Source organism: Sinohyriopsis cumingii, chromosome 4, assembly GCF_028554795.1.
Source record: "Sinohyriopsis cumingii isolate HCF-2022 chromosome 4, ASM2855479v2, whole genome shotgun sequence".
Taxonomy (NCBI): Eukaryota; Metazoa; Mollusca; class Bivalvia; order Unionida; family Unionidae; genus Sinohyriopsis; species Sinohyriopsis cumingii.
Window position 1 is genome coordinate 117,757,044 of NC_142964.1, and position 14,975 is coordinate 117,772,018.

General features: G+C 35.6%; 1 protein-coding gene and 2 pseudogenes across 3 annotated transcripts in view; 1 reads left to right on the forward strand and 2 right to left on the reverse strand.

Annotated features, from left to right (window-relative positions):
• Positions 1 to 14,975, reverse strand: part of LOC149801965 (alpha-1-macroglobulin-like) — a 251,727-nt gene that overhangs the window by 143,863 nt on the left and 92,889 nt on the right. For all 3 annotated transcript variants that reach the window (XR_016420765.1, XM_089956363.1, XM_089956364.1), the window contains one exon: positions 10,945 to 11,094. Coding sequence is in view for 2 of the 3 variants with exons in the window: in XM_089956363.1 (XP_089812489.1) it covers positions 10,945 to 11,094 (150 nt within the window). In the remaining variant the exon portion in view is untranslated. The remainder of the gene's footprint in view (positions 1 to 10,944; positions 11,095 to 14,975) is intronic.
• LOC149801966 (uncharacterized) lies at positions 181 to 2,267 on the forward strand (annotated as a pseudogene).
• On the reverse strand, positions 5,529 to 8,913 carry LOC149801967 (uncharacterized; annotated as a pseudogene).

Here is a 14,975-nt window from a genome sequence, read left to right on the forward strand (position 1 = left end):
CAACTTTTGGAATCTTGTTCCATGCAAGAATTAGACATCGTCTTCTTCACTGCACATACATTGTATACATGACTCTATTTTCAAAATAGGTAAACTATGCGGCACACACGTCAATGCCGAAATATGATTGGCTCAAAAGACTATACTTAAATAACATCCATGCACTGTCACCGTTCAACGATGCAGAATATTTGTACCCCAGCAAAAAAAGGTATTGTTAAAAATCATTTGAATGTGTTAATTAATGAGAGTATAGATTAAAGTATTGCAGATACTGTACTCTACTCATCTTCATAATTTTATTGTGTGTGTGTGTGTGTGTGTGGTGTTCGTGATGAGGATCGTGTTTTATTATTGGCATCTCAATCACAGTTTTCTGCACTATTCGACTTGTACTGTTTTGACATATCGTGGGAATGAAACAGACCAACAAAACTTGAAGAACGTTTCTCCATGAATAGCTGCATACATTTTTTGTGTGTACTATATTTTCGTTTTGGTTCTCAAAATTGTATATTGTGTTTTCTTTAGATAAGAAGTTTTTTGTCATGACATATGATTATAGATGCTTTCTGACCAAGTCACTAGCAGACGATCTTCTGTCAGCTTCTATATGTTACCACCAAAATTGGTAATTTTGAACAAGGCAGAGCGAGGCAAAGTAAACTTCAAAGATTGATATTAACAGACAGCACGATTGATGTTATGTATATGTGTGTAGGTTTTTTAACATTTTCTTGAGATACAAGAATCATACTTATTTTCCCAACACTATATAAAATCAACAGTAAATCTGTCCAAATACCATTAATATGGCTGCAGACTAAATCATTTTGGATCTAGCTTTAATCCTGAAAAGTGATAGCAATATTATGAGATTAAGCTAAAATAACTAGAAGTGACAGAGGAATTGCTATGAACATAATAGGTAGTTTAGCATAATTATCTAACTACTCAATTGCATATAGCTGAGCATTTTGTTTGAAACACTGTATTGTACTTTTATACTTTTTAAATGAAAAGCAATCTTTTTAACTGAATGTGGTTTTTGGCATTTTATAAGTCTGAAACGACCTTTCCAAATGCTTCTCCTTTGAATTCTTTATTATAAATGTGTATTGTCAATTTATTCAACTGCAATGGGTGTTGTTGAATTATTTAAAAGAAAATTAATCAGCTTGACTGTTGCATATTTAAAATTAACATAATTATGTGACATGTTTTACAATTCATCATTAAATTTAAAAAAAAAAATACCTGTAATAAGTCCACAATCATGTTCAGTTTAAAGCAAAATGAGGCATTTTGTCTCATTAAATAGGGCCATAAAGTGTACATTGGAGGGCAGTTAGGTACTGGGAAAACATACTTGTAACAAGAATGTGTGAAGAGGGGAAGGCAAAATTGTATATTTAACATGTACAACTGGCATTGCATGCACCATCCTTCCAGCATTGGTGCAGAGACAATACATAGGTGGTCTGGAATTGGAGATGGGAGGCTAACATGTAAAGAAATATGTAATTTCATTACAAAAAATAGCAACATGAAAATCAATTATGAGAAAACTAAATCTGCTGATATTTTGATAGTAGATGAAGTCTCGATGTTTAGTAAGCGACTTTTTGAAAACTTGGAATCTATTTGTTCCTTAAATGACCCATCAAAATTATTTGGTGGTATGCAGGTTATTTTTGGTGGAGATTTATTCCAATTGCCACCTGTGAGGAACATCTTGTATGATGATGATGGTAGTTATTGTTTTGAATCAGATTTGTTTCACATGGTATTTTCACACAGAGTATTTTTAAAGAATATTGTGAGGCAATCTCAACACGAGTTAATCAATGCTATAACTGAATTTTCTGGAGCCAGAAAACAAATTAGTGATGACACCATTTCATTAATGAATCAGTTATCTAGATCTCTGGCAGATGATGGGATGTCCAGTCTTAAACTTTTTGCAACTAATTAGATGGCAGATGCTAAACAGAGAGCAGATATTGAAAATGGAAGGAGATTTATTTGAATATGTTGTTCAGGATGCTGGTGAGAAAAAATATATCACCACCATATTGGCTCCACAGAGGCTTTGGTTGAAAAATAACTGCCCTATACATTTGATACGAAACATATCTGACACCCTAGTGAATGGTTCACAGGGTACAGTAGTGAACTGTGAAGATGGTGTGACAGTGTTCTTTCATAAGATGAAATTGACAGCTAGAATTCCCAAAAAGTCATTCACAGGTAACAGCTTTAATTAATAACAGTATTGATCAAAGGTGTAGATTCAGAAATTTCATAAAAATAAGTTCATGCTCACGCATGAATGATTTTTGTTTGCATAAGACATCTGAAATTAAACCGAAAATGTGAACATGTAAATTTAAACTTTGAACATGTTAACTATCATTCATATTTTACTATGCTTCCATACACCATGTTAATAATACAATTACATACAAATTAACAGCATAGCACAGTAAAAATACACATTTAATAACACACACTCTCTCTCTCTCTATATATATATGACATAATGTTAGCAACTTTTCTTTTCAGTATAAGTGTAAATGTGGATAATGTTTGCATTTTTTAAGCATACAATGTTAGTTTTAAAAAATGCAAACTTAAAATTAAAAGTAACACAAAGATAGCCAATAGTTTTATAACAATTTTTCGGTGTGTGTGTGTGTGTGTGTATGTATATATATATATATATATATATATATATATATGGGGATTTGTTCATTCTTTTTTTTTATTAGTTTCAATATTTTCTCTTCACAGTATACAGTCCCAGAACAAAAGTAAATCTAGCAGAGAGAATTCAGTTACCATTGAAGCTGGGATTTTACATTGACCATTCACAAGTCTCAAGGAATGACACTTGACAGGTTTGTTAATTGATTTAATAAATTGTAAATTAAACTATTTTTATTTCTGTGTTTAACTTTTTTCCATTGAAACTGCAGGTTTGCTCTGTTAATTCAGCATTAGGTATAAGGAATATGTAACAGGAATTTGTTATTCATACTTGCTTTAAGGAACAGTTTTTGTGGGATATATTTGTTTTCATGTTTCACATCCCTCTCTGCATACACAACCCTAAATTAATTTTTATTTCTCTTGTTTGTATATAACATTCCCTTAAAAAAATTAAATGAACATAAGAGTGTGTAAATTACAAACCAAAGCAAACAAATAAATAAATAAATAAATAAATAAATAAATGCTTTTTTCTCTCTCCGCTTAGGGTTGAAATTGACTGCAGACAGATCTCTCACCCTGGTCAACTGGCTGTCGCTCTTGGACGGGTGCGTACACCAAGTGGTCTTCGAGTGATTAATTTTAACAAAGATGCTTTCATCCCACAACCAGAAAAGATCCACAGTTTTTGCAATCAGTCATCAGTTCCTGAGGAAGAGAACTTGTCATGTTGTCGTAAAGACAGGTTGGTAATTTTGTGAAATGTTACACATTTGCTGTTACCTGGGTAAGGTGTTAGAATGGTATTAAAATACAAACACTACAAGTCCTAGAAGTTCATATATAAAATGTACTTGCGGTTTGTAATGATTGACACATATGTTAATAACTATGACCTAGGGACTTAATGCACAGATGGGTCATGCCCAGTTGATTGACACGTGAAACCTTGTACATATCATTTAATGAGCATTGACAGTTAATAATTTTTGACTGAGTGTAGAAGGCATATACGGAACAAGATTTGATCCAGTGTATATATTGCCTAGAGGGAAATACACCAAAAGCTCAGACTTTTAGTTGGGGATATGTACATTTGTTCATTTGTAAAGGAATCATGACAAATCTCATACAAATGTGGAAAATAGCAGAAAATAGTGTTGCCAGGAATTCACGAGGTCATCACATAAGAGTTAATTACTGGATCAGGTTCACATGACTTTGGTGTACTCTTCGTCAGGATTGTATGTGCAAAATCCATAGAGACAGGTTCAAATGCTGCTAATGGTTGCCACTCAAATTCTGTATCCCAACTGTATGGTGACGATAAGTCAATTGAAATTGTGGTGTCAAGCTTATCTCTAATGGTTTGTACTTTGTCATGGAAGAAATCTGCAAACATGTCTGGAAGGTCAATTGGAGAAAAGGTAGTTGGAAGTGGTGTAGATTTGTTCCTTGACATTAGCTTGTTAGTAATCTCGAAGAGCTCTTTGCATCTGGAACTTTCCATGATCTTAGTAGTGTGGTGGACTGATTTTGCTGCATAGACTATATTTGTGACATTCTTCTTAGCGGCTTTACATATTTGCTTATGAATAGTGAGTCTAGTGGAAAGCCAAAGCCTCTCAGCTTTACGGTGGTCTCTTTTAGCAGTGCGAAGCTGGTACCTAATGCTGCTATACTGCCTTTCCTCTGGAGGAATTACAGTTAGCATAACCCTTGAGCTCTCTAGTATCTAAGACACTAGACATCACAATGTGTTTAAATACTGTTTTAATTCGTAGGCAAGAACTCTCTTCAAATTAGGGTAAAAAGCTGTAATAAATGGAAATACATCCATTACAAAATATGAAATTACTACATCAACATTAAATTAAAGAAACATATCTGTAGTACTGAAACAATCAACATATATCGAAAAAAAAAAGGTTCCTTATGTCTTTCCATCCTTTTAAATTTACTAATGAAATAATGTTCATTATGTGCTTCCATACTTTGAAATTCACCATCAGGTATGCTTCCGTTAACTCTTTACCTTCTGCTAACACATATATGCGACCATAAAAATAGCCTTGTAACCCCAGAGACGCATATACAAGCTGCTAATAATACTCTCTCTGTCCCGGCTGGCTCATACATGCGTTTCCGGCCAAGGGTTGGGAAACCCCAGATACGCATAAAAATGTTTCATATTAAAGCTTTGTACTGGATGAAATTACAAACATCCGTTCTCTTTTATAATATTTAGCCAATGAAAATAGTCCTTACATAAAATGATGAACGTATTCTATTAGTAGTTTTACAGCATATAAGTGGGAAATTCTATTGAAAACGAGGTCAATGGTGACAGTAAAACAAAATGTCAACATTCATGTATTCCAACGACGATTCTGATGGAAGTTTTGAAGGATTTGAAAGTGATGATATAGATTTTAAGCACATTCAAGATGAAGGATTGGACATTAGTATAAGTCCTGTTTTGACACCTGACATTTCAGATTTATCTGAATCTGAGGATGAAACACGAGATAATCAAATCTGGTTGGAACACGAGAGACCGGCAAATGTGGACAACTTTACAGCAGTTTCAGGGCCAGCATTTATTTTAGAAGAAAATGCAAGGGAGATAGATTTCTTTTTACGTGCTTCAGGCAGTATCATAAAAATATTACCAAATCTGCAATAAAATAGTGAACACGTTGGTGTGCAAAATAGTGGTGAGAAAAGTAATCTAATATACGTTTTAAACACAGATATATTCAGATATATTTTTTTTATTATAAATATGTGAATATAAACATTGATTCCTGTGGATTATATGTACTTGTTGGTGGAAATGAGTTGCACAAAACACTGGTAAGTGTTTAAAATTTTATTTTTCATTAAATTACATAGTTTGCATGGGACAAAATTGATACAGAAAATGTAGACAGCATGTAAATAACTCAAGAAGTTCTCACTCAGGCAGCTATTATGATGCTCTTGGGTTCAGCCTACAAACAGCTGCTAGAAAGCAGGCTGTTTATCAGGCTTAGTAGCCAGGGCAGCAAGTACTTGCAGAAGGTAAAGAGTTAATATCTCTACTGTGGCTTAACGAAGATTGTTACTAAAAGGGTTTAAATGATGACACAAAATGAATGTTTATGATGAATCTGACACAAATAAAGGGTATCATATGCATTCGCAAGCCACGTGGCATTGAGTATTGTTATCCATCCCTATGTCGGAACAGATTGTCATTTTCAATTAACATCCATATCGGAAATTAAATATACGAGTCATTAACATTAATTCACAAATTTACTCACTGTGGTGGGCTTCAGATTCAACGAAAAGAGCTGTGAAGGCATGTTCACATTCCTGCCTGGACATATTACAAATGAAAATAGGAAACTGATATTTATGAAGAAGAATTAAAAAGGGGAGACAAATCTAAAGAACTACTGTGACTGTTCCAACGGTAACAGCACAGCTGCTATACCATGGAGAACACTTTTGAACTGATACTCTGCTCTTGGTGGCTGGGGCATGTTTGTTGAGCAAAGAACGCAGGCAGTTATCGAGTTGTACTGCTGTAGGAGGTAAGCAAGTTGTTAGGTTTGCTTGGATGTCATGCATTAGTTTGGTTCTATTTATCATATGGAGGTTTCTCTTAGTAGCAGAAAAAGGTGGAGGGTTAGGGACTGATACATCAAGATGGCATATAATGCAGTGGTGATCTGATGCAAGTTCATGGGATACCAGGGAGGACCGTAGAATGCTATCATCAGGTCTATGAAGAATCCAGTCTAAAATGTGACCATGTTTATGGGTGGATTGGTTAACCGGCTGACTGAATTTGAACCGAGTGTGAATGCAGTATTGTGACTGCATTACTATGTCTACAGCCTTATGGGTCTTAATTCAGTAATGTGTGGATGGAGGCTTTTACTAGTTTTTTTACTCGGTGGTTGTGGATTACTAAAGGCATATGATGTAGCATTAACACGTTTTGCACCAGCATTACCTTTCTTTGACAAACTGCTCTGTCCAAGAATTATGTTATTGAGGTTTCTTCTATATTGGAGTGCATTTGGATGGGAGTTGGGCCCAATGTATGTTGTTCTTTTTTGACAGAATTCATTTTCTACAACATCAGAATTAATTTGGGCTGGGGTAACATGCCATGACATGTTTACAACTTTTCTACATAGCTGGTCAAATCCTAAGATGCATGCATATAGGTCTTCAATGCACTGACGTGACAGAAGCTTCTTTGCCTTTGCTGTTGATAAGACATCTCTTTTGGCTATGGTTTCCTCCCATCTCTTGAACCAATGAAGGATTTGCAGGTTATCATGCAGCCTCATGTCATTTGCCTGAGATATGGGTCTTCGATCATGAAAACTTCTTATCAATCTGGATGTGTGCTTCAAGAGGTCTATTGCTCCTGAGTGTGAGGCTCCATTTAGTCCCAATGAAGCTTGGTACTGAGTCATAAGGTTCAACATGTCATCATTTAGCACTTCTTCAGCCAGATGGTTTCTCATCTTTTCCATGGCATTTGGATATATGTGTATTTGTGCTAAGGCTCTGTGGATTTGCAAAGGGCATGTTTTATCCCAGTTAAAGGCATCAACCCACATCTACCATTGAATGTTGTTCTTGTCAGGCAGTTCAAGGTTTCTAGTGCAGCCTTGTTTGACCCCACTTTTCATAATATTATTTCGTATTTTCTTGATGTGAGTAATCCATACTGAATACAACTGTTTGATCAGGTTTGACTGGGCTTGTCACATTAAGGTTTGTTGAACTCATATTAATTCCAAGCATCTGCACAAATGAACGATTGGATTGGGCACCACCCATGTTCACATAAGTTATAGTAAATCCATAGATAGTTTGTCTACTGCTCCCCAGAACAATGTATATAATTCTGATGCCTGGGCCTGTCTAGTGATGAAGTGTGCAAATGGAAATCGAAAACCTGTGAGGTCCAGGAACACCATCTGCAATGTATCATTACCTAATGACTTTATTTGTTTTCCATCCTTTAGGGTTTTGATGACATTGCCTTCATCTCAATAATCTGAAAAACCCACAAGTTCAATTACATCACCGTTTTTAGCAATCTGTAAATCTTCTTGAATTGACTTCTCATAAAAAATGATACCACCTGTTAAGCCCTCAGCAGGAACATCTAATCTCTTTGCTTCTGAATACCAATTTAAAATATCATCTTGAAAGCCTACATAATGCTATATGTTGTTCTTGTAAAGAACTATAGTACTTGGAGAGGGTAATACAAGAACATTACTGTCTCCTAGGCTTTTATATGCTTGAGGACTTCTTGTGTATAGGTCTAAACAAACTGAAATTAACTTCTTACTCCACTGACGACCTCTTGAATCCTTGGCAACACTATTTTTGGCCTGACATAACAAAAAGTCTAACATTTCAGGGGAGGCATTTAGAATATGTTTCTTATAATCTTCCAATGTTACTGTTTTATGACATCCTTGGAGTGCTTCGATATCTTCATTTTCTTCCCCTATATCTTCCATGTTCCTGCTTTCTGTGACTATCAATTTTTGACAAGCCCTACATGCCTTAGACCCTTAAGATATTTGATGACACACAAGCAATTTACAGATCTCATTGTCTTTTTTATTGCACCTGTCTTTTCAGAGGCGAGGGTCTCAACAAAGTGATTTCTTTCACATATAATTGAGTTGGTTACTCCTGTGTCTTCACACATGTTAACACTTTCGACTTGTTGACACACTGCCTGTATTCCATCCCTACTGCATTCATATTCATTATTGATGAATAAGCTCCTTAAATATTTTTCCTTGCCAGCAATTTTCAGGATCCAGTCATTCTCCCGAAATTTCAAATGTTTGAAAATTGGAACTCCATTGCATGATAATCTAGTTGCTACCAAGCATTCTAATAAACCCTGTTTAACTTCATTAACTTTGTATGTCTCTGGAAGATCACCTCTAATCAAGTCTATAAGTTCCTGCCGAGACATTCTGACATCCATCTTTGGTCCGATCCATCTTTGAAAGCATCAATTGGTTTTAAGGAAATTCCATTTCTGTTTATGCTACTCATGTGTTTCTTTGTGTCAGAAAATAACTGCTTGACATACTTTCCAAATAAATGAATATCTTGTAATGGTTCCAGGCCTTTGCACAGTAATTCGAGTTTGTAAGTACTGTATAGATCATCCAACTCTGTTTCTGCTCCATCTTGCACTTTCAGTCATAATAGTAACCTGAAATACGAAGGCACTGTTATGATAATGTACTTACCATAATATGTTTGTCAATTACCATGAGTAAAGTGACAACATGTGTATGTGTGTATTTTATAGGTAAATGATGGATTTGATTTAATTAATAAGCAGAGGACTAGCTGGTTGAAAAACAATACTGCATATTTCATGTACACATGTTTTCAAGTCATCTTGTTTCATTCTGTTTTCATTACAGGACTCCACCATATGAATACCTTGCAAATGTTGAGGCTGAAGATCCAGGTACCCAGGATGACTTATTTCAGTATAAAACAATTACTGAAAAATGATGCCTTCCAAGAGGAAGAGCCTTGGATGATGATTTCAATCAGATAATTGCTAACTTACCACTTGAAGAAGATGATACAGATGTGACAATGATTCCTGTTGATTTTGACATAAGGCAATGTATTCGTGAATTAATGAAGGACAATGTTCAAACTCCCATGCAGAAAGAAACTAATGACCTTGCAATGCATCTATTAAAGGATGAAAAATTTAAGAGAGTCCAGATATTCATCGGTCAACAGTTTCAAGTTATTATGAAGTTAACTGAAAACCTGCAGATGAATAAAGATGCTATAAATGCTGTCAAACCAGAATTCGTATCTGAATTCTACAAAAAGTGTCACACGTATCACTATCTTGTATAAAAAAATGCAAATTTCAGAGTGACTTTTCTATATTAAATTTTAAACTAATATATACCAATTGTAAAAAAATTTTTATAACAGTAACTTTTAATCCTTTATTATAATAATTTAGGTGTAATAATAATAATAATAATTTTTTATTATTATTATTATTATTATTCTATAGTCATTAATTTCCCATTTGTTCCAATATTTGGCAAAGAGTGTTACAAGTTCAAATTATTTTCAGTTCTTGTTATATATGTAACTTATACAAAGTCTAACTTGCCAAGTCACAACAGCCATGATAAATAATCATTTAGACCAATAACCAATTTAAGAAATTTCTTTTCAGCCGTTTCTATTCCAGCATCTGCAACTAACCCATTCAAAATTTGAATTTCGTGCAGTTAATTGGCAGAGAAATTGGGTCATTCCAGGGGAGTTAATTAAGCTGTGCATACTATCTATTATGCAACAAATAAATTAATAACGATTGCACAACAGTAAATTAAAATTTCCAGAAATATGTTAGAATTAGATAATAACTGAAAATATTTATTTCTGTGATGCATGGATGTTATTTAAGTATACTCTTTTGAGCCAATCATATTTCGGTGTTGACGTGTGTGCCGCATAGTTTACCTATTTTGAAAATAGAGTCTCATGTATACAATGTATGTGCAGTGAAGAAGACGATGTCTAATTCTTGCATGAAACAGGATTCCTAAAGTTGAATCGAGTTAATGGTAAGTAAAAAACTTACTTTTGCATCTACCACTGTTCTGTAATTCAAGAAGGGATGCACCATAGAGTTTAAAACATTGTCCATATAACTCCTGTCGCCAGTTTTCACATGTGCAAGGACATGTCCACAATGAAAAAATTCACGAAAATCGCATGTTTCAGAGCCCGTAACTTCAGTTTGGTACAACGCAGAAAAGTCAATGATGGCTTGATGCATAGAAAAATATCTCAGGAGTAAAATAAGCCATATAGTATGGTCATGTGCCTTTAAAGACTGAAATAGCAGAAGGAAATCGTGGGTCATGGGTGGAGTGAAGTATTTGGAAGTTCCGTACCTTCTCTCTTATATATTATGAGAGGGTCCTATGTCAAAACGGGTCATGTGGGTAATCTAAGGTATTTTTGTCACTCTGTATGATTTTTCCCTTTAGATGATTGTTTTTTTTCTTAACATCAAGCTCGCGTCGAGCACCTGTGATCTCATCATGATAACTGGGACAAGATAAGCCTCAGAAAGATCTTCACTCTTCTTTAACATTATGATAATTTACAAAGGTCAACTGAAACACCTACCCTTTCTGGAGTCAACTGATGATACCCTCCCATCAAACTGACACTTTTGTCCACCATCCCAACAGAGCAGAGCGAATTGGGTGACGCCTGCAGTCTGAACATGGTCTCTTCTCCTGGCCTCACTTTATCCGATGCAAACTCCATCTTCACCTGAAAGATGCAAAGAGTCCAGACATGAAAGAAAGAAAGAAATAAGTTAATAGATGGATACATTTTTTATATATCACACATGCAATTAGCAGATGGGCTGAATTAGAAGATAGCTACAGCCGGGAGACAGGTTGATTGATTGACAGACATAAGACAAAACACAAAGACTCTCAAGTGTCATAGATCATCATCCAGTGTCTCACCAATTGTACGCTGATGACACCCAAATATACAAATCTAGCCACCCAACTGAAGTTGATGCTACCATCCAAGGTGTAGAGAGGTGCATTTTTGATGTGAAATCATGAATGACATGTAACAAGCTGCAGATGAATGATGATAAAACTGAGGCCATTCTGATCACAACACAAAGACTTTCTCATTCACATCCTTTACCTCAAACAATAAATATCAGCAGCACCAACATTAAATTCACACAATCAGTACGAAACATAGGTGTTACTCTGGTCAGTACTCTCACATTGCACCAACATGTCATGAACATATGCAAGGCTATCCATTTGATCCAGAATCAAACACCAAATTTGTTCTCTGTGCTACGTTTCACTGTCTGACACTAGTCCAACATACCTATCCTACCTCACCCATGTGTACACACCAGCAAGATAGTTACGCTCATCTTCTGACAATCGTATACTCATTATTCCAAGTATGAAAACAAAGTCATATGGACAGTGTTCTTTTGCATACTAGGGCTCAGCAACGTGGAATGAATTGCCCACTGAACTTAGACACAAAAACACAGAGATCACATTCAAGAGGGCTCTCAAAACTCACTTATTTTGACTGCAAGAACAAATTTAAAGACCTAATAATGTTCCCTACCTTAAATATTTTCAGCATGTTGTTTTTGTTTTTTAATTTCGTGGTGTTTGTTTTATGTAATAATATCATTATATGTTTTTTTTATGTTATTGGTGTTGTCTAATGTTGTAAAGCGCTTAGAGCTTCTAAAGATTAGGCGCTATACAAAGTCGTCATTATTATTACTATTATTATATAAACAAAGCCTTAAATTATAATTTTAATTGCAGTATTAGAGGAGAAACTCAATTATTTACATTCTAATACATACGATCTTGCATACAAGTCAGGTATACCTGCAAAACTGCATATACTATGATCTGCCATTGCATAATTTACCAGCAGATCTGGGTCTATGCAATTTGTAAAGAGTAATCAATAGAACAAACAATATCAACCTTGATCTGCAGGCACATATGTGACAGTAGATCAGGGTCTGTGGTCTTTTTTAATTGAACATATAAATCAGTATACACAGTATATGCTTAATCCCAGCAATGACATGATACTACTGATCATTAAATTTTATGTAAAATTTTATAATTACGACGAACTGGTTAAATTCAGTTCAAATTTATATTATGATCTACTATATTCAGTTCAAATTTAAAATAAAATGAACTTACTAAATGCAGTTCAAATTTAAATAATAATAAAATGCCATGATTAAAACTGATACATGTGAATTTGTCACACAATATTCACTTTTATAAGTCATGATACCATATCAAAAACAAGATGCTCAAGTGCACCAGATATTACTTACCTGGCCAACAATATCATTTAAAATCGTATGACACAGAGGTATAACATATAGCACACCCCATATGAATGTCAATGAGAAACGTGAAATCATTACCATTGTGTCAAACTGGACTATGGAAATTCGATAGGTGGCAACCTGGTTATTCTTGGAGATTTCAACTTTCACTTTGACTGTCCCGGAAACCCAAATACATCAAAACTCATAGATTCCATTAATGTTTTCAACCTGAAACAGTCAATTAACCAACCCACCCATAAACATGGTCACATTTTAGACTGGATTCTTCATAGACATGATGATAACGTTCTACGGTCCTCCGTGGTATCCCATGACCTTGCATCAGATCACCTCTGCATTATATGCCATCTTGACGTATCAGTCCCTAACCCTCCAATTTATCTGCTACTAAGAGAAACCTCCGTATGATACCGCACAACAACTCGATAACTGCCTGCGTTCATTGCTTGACAAACATGCACCAGCTACCAAGTGCAGAGTATCAATTCAAAAGTGTTCTCCATAGTATAGCAGTGTAAGGGACCAGCTTCGCACTGCTAAAAGAGACCGCCGTAAAGCTGAGAGGCTTTGGCTTTCCACCACTCACTATTCATAAGCAAATCTATGAAGCCGCTAAGAAGAATGTCACAAATATAGTCCATGCAGTGAAATCAGCCCACTACACTACTAAGATGATGGAAAGTTCCAGCTGCAAAGAGCTCTTCGAGATTACTAACAAGCTAATGTCAAGGAACAAATCTACACCACTTCCAACTACCTTCTCTCCAGTCAACCTTCCAGACATGTTTGCAAATTTCTTCGTGACAAAGTACAAACCATTAGAAATAAGCTTAACACCACAATTTCAATTGACTCGTCGTCACCATACACTTGGGATACAGAATTTAAGCGGCAACCATTAGCAGCATTTGAACCTGTCTCTATGGATTTTGTACGTACAATCCTGACGAAGAGTGTACCAAAGTCATGTGAACTTGATCCAATTCCATCATCACTGCTGCTTGAGTGCTTAGATCCAGTATTGCCTTCACTAACTGGTGTTATTAATACCTCTCTCTCATCTGGGGAATTCCCATCATTTTTCAAAACTGCCATTGTAAAGCCTCTGCTGAAGAAACCAGCACTAGACCATAACAATCTAAAGAACTACCACCCAGTTTCTAATCTCCCATTCATATAAAAAATCTTAGAAAAGGTTGTTCTATCCCAGCTTGTATCTCACCTAAATTCAAACAGTCTTTTTAGCAATGTACAATCTGCATATCGCCCTTGCCACAGTACTGAAACTACTCTTCTAAAAGTAGTTAATGACATTCTCTTTGCGTTGGATAGCAGAAAGATTACAGTCCACGTCCTCCTTGATTTGTCTGCAGCATCTGACAAAACAGACCATGATATATTACTTCACCGTCTCTAGCATGTATTTGGCAGTCATGATACAGCCTTACTGTGGTTCAAGTCCTACTTGGTCAACAGGACACAAATTGTATCTGCAAATGGAATACACTCCAGCCCAGTTGATCTATGTTGTCGTGTTCCACAGGGATCTGTTCTTGGACCAGTTCTCTTCATTCTGTACACTCAGTCGCTCTCAAGTGTCATAGATCATCATCCAGTGTCTCACCAATTGTACGCTGATGACACCCAAATATATAAATCTAGCAACTCAACTGAAGTTGATGCTGCCATCCAAGGTGTAGAGAGGTGCATTTCTGATGTGAAATCATGGATGACATGTAACAAGCTGCAGATGAATGATGATAAAACTGAGGCCATTCTGATCACAACACAAAGACTTTCTCATTCACATCCTTTACCTCAAACAATAAATATAGGCAACACCAACATTAAATTCACACAATCAGTACAAAACCTAGGTGTTACTCTGGACAGTACTCTCACATTGCACCAACATGTCATGGACATATGCAAGGCTGCATATCTTGAGCTGAGATGCATCAGATCCATTCACAAATATCTTTCAGCTGATGCCATTAAAACTCTTGTATGTTCATTAGTACTTTCAAGACGAAACTATTTTAACTCAATTCTGTCTGGTTCATCTCAATATCTGCTCCAGAAACTTTAAAAAGTTCAAAACACAGCTGCTCAGATCATACTTAGAGTACCATGATCAGAGCACACCTGCCCGCTGCTCTGTACCCTACACTGGCTATCCATTCAATCCAGAATCAAACACAAAATTTGTTCTCTGTGCTACGTTTCAATGTCGGACACTATTCCAACATACCTATCCGACCTCACCCAAGAG